Genomic DNA, 8,915 nt, shown 5'->3' on the forward strand with positions numbered 1-8,915 from the left:
ACAGACGATTGTCCTGCTGTTTTTCTGTCCATCCTAATCAGTGTGACAGATCAGAATAAGTGTGTGTGTGTGTGTGTGTGTGTGTGTGTGTGTGTGTGTGTGTGTGTGTGTGTGTGTGTGTTGAAGAAAGCATGTCAGAGGATTCGGTTCAGAACTAGTAACACAAGTGAAAAGTGTTCAAAAAACTACAAAACAAGGCGGGTGTGCACGTCAGATGGTGAGAGATAAAGTTTAACCTGATTAAACAAAACTAAAAACTTCAAAAATAAGATCAAAATATCAAAATACGAGACACTTTGATAAAGATCCGTTAATGAACGGTTAAATCCCCCGCTCTGCATTAGTGTGAGGAGTGTGTGTGCATGGCAGACCGGAGATGGGATGTGAGGATGATTGACAGGTGTGTGTGGTGACCGTGTGTATTCTCCTCCTACACACTCAGCAGATCTTTTCTTCACACAGAACACACACCTTTATGGTGCAGTGTAAGCAGAAGCAGGAGTGTGTGCAGTCTTTATACACGCGTGTGCTGTGATTGGTGGATTATATGAAGAAGCCCCGCCCACTGACACGAGCGTGAGGGGAAGCACACACAAGGCAGTCCTGTCCATCACACACTCACACACACACTCACACACACACACTCACACGCTCACACACACACCGCTCACTCTCACACTCACACACACTCCGCTCAGAGGTAGATCAGCAGGCCTGCGAGCAGCGTGGCGAGTGTGTGTGTGTGTGTGTGTGCGCGGGACAGCGCTCTCCGCCGGTGCCGGGGGCCGTTGCACAGGGCCGTATTACAGCAGGTGATGCAGACGGAGTTCAGCTTCCCCGTGCAGAACTGCTGATAGCCTGAGGACGCGATCAGACACGCTCCGGACGACGCACACGACTTCCTGTAGTGGATCCCTGCACACACACACACACACACACACACGAGTGACTGAAGTGTGTGAAGCGGCCGGAACCACCCTACACACACAGACACACACACACGAGCAAAGTGTGTGAAGCTAGGGAACAGACACTACAATTAGACTTTTTTAAATTGATCTAAATTTAGCCTAAATAGGGGGATATGGGGGAGCACGATCATTCGAATACACTCCCGGGTTTCTACTGATACAAAGCCATATGCTAATCCCTGAAGTAAGCCTTTAAGGGCGGTTGTTTGGAGAAGCAGAAACAGGAAGTGATGCGTGTGTTCTTACCGTCCTCCTTGACCAACACTTCCTTCTGGCACATGTCCTGCACGTTGACGGTGCAGTTGACGATGAACTCTGGCGCAGAGCAATCGTCCTGCCGCACGTCTTCACACTGATAGCACTGGATCTGCAGCGCCGCGCTCACACCTGCGGGTGACAGCAGCGGTGACATCATCACCGTCATCATCATCATCACCGTCATCATCATCACCACCACCATCATCATCATTATCCTCATCATCACCGACATCATCATCATCATCACCGTCATCATCATCATCATCATCATCATCATCATCATCACCGTCATCATCATCATCATCATCATCATCATCACCGACATCATCATCATCATCACCGTCATCATCATCATCATCATCATCACCGTCATCATCATCACCATCATCATCATCATCATCACCACCCTCATCATCATCATCATCATCATCATCATCATCACCGTCATCATCATCGGGGTCAATCCCCACAGGCTGTAAAACTCACATCACGCCCGGTCACCACCAGTTGACCCTCCTGCCCTCATGGGCTATTAAACACGCAATGCCAGATTCTTGAACAGGGTTTATCCAAAAGCCCCTCAGTCCTTAAAGAAGGGCTATCTTGCACTAGTTACTTATTTTAACCCCTCTGACGTGCACTTTCTTGTCTTACCTGCTGCACTGCTAACATCTTAACCCCGACGGGTCTGAGCTGTTTTGGTGCCTGTAGAAGTGGACGTGTTCTGAAATCTGGGCTTTTTTCCGTTGCTTATAAACACATTAATGGCAAAAGTGCCATTACACTTTATTCAACACAAACTGGGCTACCATAATATATACATGCTTGTATTTTTGAGAGAATTACGTTTTTTCAGGCTTTTTTAAACAAAAAAACCTTAAAATTAAGTCACTGAAATAAGGCCACAAAACACACAATAGATAGTCTCCACAAGATGTTTGACTAATGGGCGATATTGCTTCAAACTGATGTGAGAATCGTTGTGCCAGCTCTTTCACATAAAGCTATATATAGATTTATATTTCTGCAAGATACTTTTTCCTTTACAAAGGCCAAATGTAAAGAGGTGTGGATGATCATGAATAATGCTGTGATTTACACCTGAGAGAACGAAAGAACCGCATAATGAATGAGTCAGGTATGGGACAGAGGAGAACTACGAGAGAGTATGAGAACATATATTTTTGTAGTTAATTTAGAATGTAGTCAAAAATATAAAGTGAGAGCCAAAGGCACAATGCCCTATGTGGGCCAGTCTTAGGTTACTATGACTCTTAAATCTGAGATGGAGAAAAACATCTGTGAGGATACTAGGGCTGACCCCAAAAAGTTGAAGATTTGATGCATCGATATGCAGGGCCGGATTCGACCACCGATCTCACAGTCTAATCTTTGCGGGTGTTATGAAACGAGGATCATGCCATTTTGGTAATATGGGGGTGCTCACTATTTTAAAGATATGGCGCGGCGCTGAGTTTTGCGAAAATTCGAAAAATTCTTTAAAATTCAAACACATTCAATGAGTGTACACACATCGGCGGCGGCATTCGGTGTCTGTCCGCAGCGACTCAGGAAGTTTTTTAAATCCTGCCACGCCACAGAACATCATTTCCAGGTTTTATATTAAATGCATATTATACTTCCCTCAAATCATCATTGTGCTGATTTCACCCTGTGCTACAAGATACGCCCATCATCTCTTCTGTCAGAAATTGATTCAAAATGGAGCTGGCCTGTGTATAATGTGCGGTGTGAGATCCTGAGACGCGGATGAGGGCATTTTTTAGGGTTATTTATCAAAATGTTCTTTTATATATTTGTGTGATGTTCCGTATTTCGATCGCCGCTCTAAAATGTTATGAGAAAATGTTTTATGAATGTTTCTCCACCACATTAGCTTTTATTTAAACCTAAATAAGAAAGCCGCTGTCAGTTCGTCTGTCAGTTCGCAGGCAGATTCGGCTTTATTAAAGGTTGTTGCTCTGTGCAGTGTGTAAAGGAAAATAAACATTGTTTTACCCTTTTGCTGAGTAGTGTCGTGCCCCTCCCGACCCATTCTCTCTCTCTCACACACACACACACACACACACACACACACACACACACACACACACACACGCACACACACACACACACACACATTATTGCACAGCATGTGAAAAAATGTTGTATAGGCCTAATATTTTTTAAATAATGTACAGTACCGGTCAGAAAAAGACATTTCTTGTTTTAATTTATTTTTAAAGAAGTCTTATGCTCATCAAGCCGGCATTTATTTGAATAAAAATGCAGAGAACATTTATATTGTGAAATATTATTAAAATTTAAGATAATGGTTTTATATTTTAATATACTTTAAATCATCATTTATTTTGGTGTTGTACAGCCAATGAATGAATTGTTCTGTATTTTGGTCAAATGCATGCTTGATGAGCATTAGAGACTTCTTTCCAAAACATTAAATCACAACGTTTGACTAGTGCTGTATTTATAGCATCGCAGCAGAAATTAGCACAACAAAAATCTTTACGGATGTGACACTAGCTATTGTACAATAAACACTTCATAATATATCCAAAAGGCCAAAGAAATCTTGTCCAAACAGTCTATGACATTTCTTGTAGCGTATTTGTTATATTATAGAGCCTATAAATGTTAATCTGCAGTTTAATACCTCTCGCAGGATTCATATTTCACAGTCTTTTGTGGTTTAATATTCCCAGAATAAACCTCCCAATCCTCGGCTGGATCATTTGCTCTTAGAGTTAAACAGCTCTTCAAATATTCCAGGATTATTCCTCACCACGTCTCAAAGCGATGTGAAGAACAGATCGCTAAACGTGACGTGTTTATTTGAGTTGATGTGGGTGGGGATGTCCTCGCCAGGATATGCCGTGCGCTCTGTGGCCGCATTAGCACACAATAAGGCAGCTCACGAACGGCTGACATCTCTCTCTTTTCAAACTGATTACATAAACACAGAATATTTGTTTCCGTTTTGATTTACATAATTTAAAACCTGACATTTCAATGCATTGAGAAAGAGGTAGCAGATGTTTGTTTTCTTTATTTAGCAAAAAGCACATTTCTTATTTATTGTGACAAAAATGAAAGTAGAAATTTAACAGATTATAATGACGTATAACACTTGGCTGAATAACCAAAATGGACTGAGTATTTTAAGTCTCTTTACCCCTGATAAGAAAAAAAGCGAGTTGGTTGCATTGGCGCAATCGCTGATCTCTAGGGGTTGAAAATATCTCTAAACTACGGCACATGCTCTCAGTGCCAAATGCTGAACCGTTAGTCGATGCGTTCATGAGCTCAAGGCTAGATTACTGTAATGCTCTACTGGGTGGCTGCCCTGCTCGCTTAATAAACAAACTCCAGCTGGTCCATGATAGATAGATAGATAGATAGATAGATAGATAGATAGATAGATAGATAGATAGATAGATAGATAGATAGATAGATAGATAGATAGATAGATAGATAGATAGATAGATAGATAGATAGATAGATAGATAGATAGATAGGGCTTCACATGTGATAAATGTAAGGAATTAATCAGGCTGACGGAGAAGATTTCAGATTTAGAGACACGCATCCAAGCTTTATGTGAGAGTAGTGAGAATGTAACAGCTTTAGATACTGCTTTGGATGCGACTAGCTTAGTGAACACTCATTGTTTGGTTCCGGCTGAGCCCGCGCAGCAGGGCTGGGTGACGATGAGAAAGCATAGTCGCGGATCAAAAAACCACTCTTCCGTTCCGATTAGAACATCAAACAGGTTCTCCCCACTCAGTGATGCACCCACTGAGGATCCTGTTGAAAGTGCCCTAGTTATTGGCGATTCTATTACACGGAATGTGAAAATAGAGACACCAGCCACCATAGTCACATGTTTACCGGGAGCCAGAGCGCCTGACATCAAAGCAAATTTAAAAGTGCTGGCTAAAGCTAATCGTAAATTCACTAAGATTATTATTCACGTTGGCACTAATGATGTTCGACTTCGCCAGTCGGAGATCACCAAAATTAACATTAAAGAGGTGTGTAATCTCGCAAGTACGATGTCAAAAGCCGTATATTTCTCTGGACCTCTCCCTGCGAAAAGGAGTGATGAAATAGTTAGCAGATTATCATCACTCAATGGCTGGTTGTCTAAGTGGTGTCTGCAAAATAACATAGGGTTCATAGACAATTGGAAAAGTTTTTGGGGCAGACCTGACCTGTTGAAGATGGACGGCATTCATCCCTCCTGGGCTGGTGCTGCTCTTCTCTCTAGTAATTTGGCACATAGTCTTAGAGCTAAACCTTGACTCACTGGGGCCCAGGTCAGGAAGCAGACAAACTGGCTAAACCAACCGTCTGCTAGCTGTCTCACGTCACCAAAGTCAGCTAAATCCCAGCACATAGAGACTCTTTCACCTAGATATTATCACATAGAGACTGTGTCTGTTCCCCGAATTAGTAAATACAAAAAACCATCAAAACCATTCAACAGTAAAAATTTAATTGATGTCCAACAAATAAACAACAGATATAATACGGATGAAAAATTGATAAAGCTCGGGTTGCTGAATATTCGATCCCTTTCGCCAAAAACGCTTGTTGTCAATGATATGATTATAGATCATAACTTAGATGTGCTGTGTTTGACAGAAACCTGGCTAAAACCTGATGATTACATTACTTTAAATGAGTGCACCCCCCGAGATTATTGTTACAAACATGAGCCACGTCTGAAAGGTAAAGGGGGAGGTGTGGCTGTAATTTATAATAATATTTTCAGTATTACTCAGAAGTCTAGTTTCAAATATAATTCCTTTGAAGTTTTGGTGCTTTATGTAACACTGTGTAGTGTAAATGATAAATCCCTTCTGACATTTGTGTTGGCTACTGTATACAGGCCACCAGGGCACAATACAGACTTTATCAAAGAATTTGCTGGTTTTGTATCGGAGTTAGTATTAGCTGTAGATAAAGTACTAATTGTTGGGGATTTTAATATCCACGTAGATAATGAAAAAGACGCATTGGGATTGGCATTTAGAGACATTCTAAACTCTATTGGAGTTAGACAACACGTATCAGGACCCACTCATCGCCTTAATCATACTTTAGATCTAATAATGTCACATGGAATAAATGTTGATACTGTTAAAATTCTGCAGCAGAGCGATGACATCTCAGATCATTACCTAATATCATGTATACTTAATTTACCTAAGGCTGCAAAGCCATCCCCTCGCTTCAAATATGGCAGGACGATAACCGCTGCGACTAAAGATTGCTTTGTACATAATCTTCCTCATCAGTTCCATCTCCTCAGCATTACAGATAGCCAAGAGGAACTTGATGCTGCAACAGAAACTATTGACTCTCTCCTTACTAGCACTTTAGACATAGTTGCTCCCCGGCGCTTAAAGAAGATTAAAGCAAATAATCCAACGCCGTGGTACAACGAGCACACTCGGGCCCTTAAAACAGCAGCCAGAAAAATGGAGCGCAGCTGGAAGAAAACAAAACTAGAGGTTTTTCGCAATTTGTGGAAAGAGAGCATGATTGCATACAGAAAGGCCATAAAAACTGCTAGATCTGCTTATTTCTCATCTCTTTTAGAAGAAAACAAACACAACCCTAAGTATTTATTCGATACAGTGGCTAAATTATCAAAAAATAAAGCTTCAGCTTCTGATGTTTGTAAACAACACAGCAGTAATGACTTTATGAACTTCTTTACTAGTAAGATTGATAATATTAGGAATAAAATTATAACCATGCAGCCGTCTATTACAGTATCACTTCAGACAGAGCACTGCAGGGTCACTGAGGAAAAATTACACTCATTCACTGCTATAGGAGGAGAAGAACTGGCTAAACTTGTAAAATCATCAAAATCAACAACATGTATGCTTGACCCTATACCGACTAGGCTATTAAAAGAGATACTTCCAGAGGTCATAGATCCTCTGCTTAATATCATTAATTCATCTTTGACATTAGGATATGTACCGAAAACTTTTAAGTTGGCTATAATTAAACCACTTATTAAAAAAACACAACTTGATCCTAAAGAATTAGTCAATTACAGGCCAATCTCGAATCTACCGTTTCTATCAAAAATACTAGAAAAGGCCGTGTCTTCACAATTATGTTCTTTTTTAGAAAGAAATGGTATATGTGAGGATTTCCAGTCAGGATTTAGACCGTATCATAGCACTGAGACTGCTCTAATTAGAGTTACAAATGATTTACTCTTATCATCTGATCGTGGTTGTATCTCTCTATTAGTGTTACTCGATCTTAGCGCTGCATTTGATACTATCGATCACAATATTCTTCTGAATAGAATCGAAAATTATGTTGGCGTTAGTGGAACTGCTTTGGCATGGTTTAAATCGTACTTATCTGACCGTTATCAGTTTGTAGCAGTAAATGAAGAGATGTCACACCGATCACAAGTTCAGTATGGGGTACCGCAAGGCTCAGTGTTAGGACCGTTGCTTTTCACCCTGTATATGCTACCACTGGGAGATATCATTAGGAAACATGGCGTTAGTTTTCATTGTTATGCTGACGATACTCAGCTCTATATTTCCTCACGCCCGGATGAAACCTACCAATTCACAAGATTAACAGAATGCATAGCTGATATAAAAAATTGGATGAATAGTAATTTTCTGCAACTTAATTCAGATAAAACTGAATTTTTAATTATTGGACAGAAAAGCTCCACAAGTAGTAACCGAGAATACTGTCTAACACTTGATGACTGCTCTGTCAAGCCCTCGTCGTCAGTGAGGAACCTGGGTGTGCTTTTTGATACCAATCTTTCATTTGAAAGCCACGTTTCTAGCATCTGTAAAACCGCATTCTATCATCTTAAAAATATATCTAAATTACGGCACATGCTTTCAATGCAAAATGCTGAACAGTTAGTACATGCGTTCATGAGCTCAAGGCTAGATTATTGTAATGCTCTACTGGGTGGTTGCCCTGCTCGCTTAATAAACAAACTCCAGCTAGTCCAAAATGCAGCAGCTAGAGTTCTTACTAGAACCAGGAAGTATGATCATATTAGTCCAGTTCTGTCAACACTGCACTGGCTCCCTATTAAACATCGCATACATTTTAAAATCTTGCTTATTACTTACAAAGCACTAAATAGTTTAGCTCCCCGGTACTTAAGCGAGCTCTTAACGCATTATACCCCATCACGTCGATTGCGGTCTCAAAACTCTGGCCAGTTGATAATACCTAGAATATCTAAATCAACTGCAGGCGGTCGATCATTTTCCTATTTAGCTCCTAAATTGTGGAATAGTCTTCCTAGCATTGTTCGGGAAGCAGACACACTCTGTCAGTTTAAATCTAGACTAAAAACACATCTCTTTACTATGGCATACACATAGAACATTTTTAACTTTCATTATTCAATTCAATTGACTGATTGTTAGGCTGCATTAACTAGGTCAGCCGGAACCGGGAACACTTCCCATAACACCTGATGTACTCGTTACATCATAAGTAGAGTGGCATCTACGCTAATGTTAGTCTCTCTGTTTATCCCGAGGTTTATCCCGGATCTGGGCCCTGTCCGGATCGGATGGTGGACCTGCCTGGACATGACCAGCTCATCCTGGAGTGTCTGCTGAGCCGTGTCAAATGGTGTCTCCTCCG

General features: G+C 40.9%; 1 protein-coding gene across 1 annotated transcript in view; it reads right to left on the reverse strand.

Moving 5' to 3' along the window:
- Positions 1-229: 229 nt before the first annotated feature.
- Positions 230-8,915, reverse strand: part of LOC137073828 (ly6/PLAUR domain-containing protein 1-like) — a 17,317-nt gene continuing 8,631 nt past the window's right edge. The window contains exons 2-3 of the mRNA XM_067442530.1: positions 1,218-1,358; positions 230-915 (exon numbers count right to left, since the gene is read on the reverse strand). Of these exons, the coding sequence (XP_067298631.1) occupies positions 695-915; positions 1,218-1,358 (362 nt within the window). The 3' untranslated portion in view covers positions 230-694. The remainder of the gene's footprint in view (positions 916-1,217; positions 1,359-8,915) is intronic.

Source organism: Pseudorasbora parva, chromosome 4, assembly GCF_024679245.1.
Source record: "Pseudorasbora parva isolate DD20220531a chromosome 4, ASM2467924v1, whole genome shotgun sequence".
Classification (NCBI taxonomy): domain Eukaryota; kingdom Metazoa; phylum Chordata; class Actinopteri; order Cypriniformes; family Gobionidae; genus Pseudorasbora; species Pseudorasbora parva.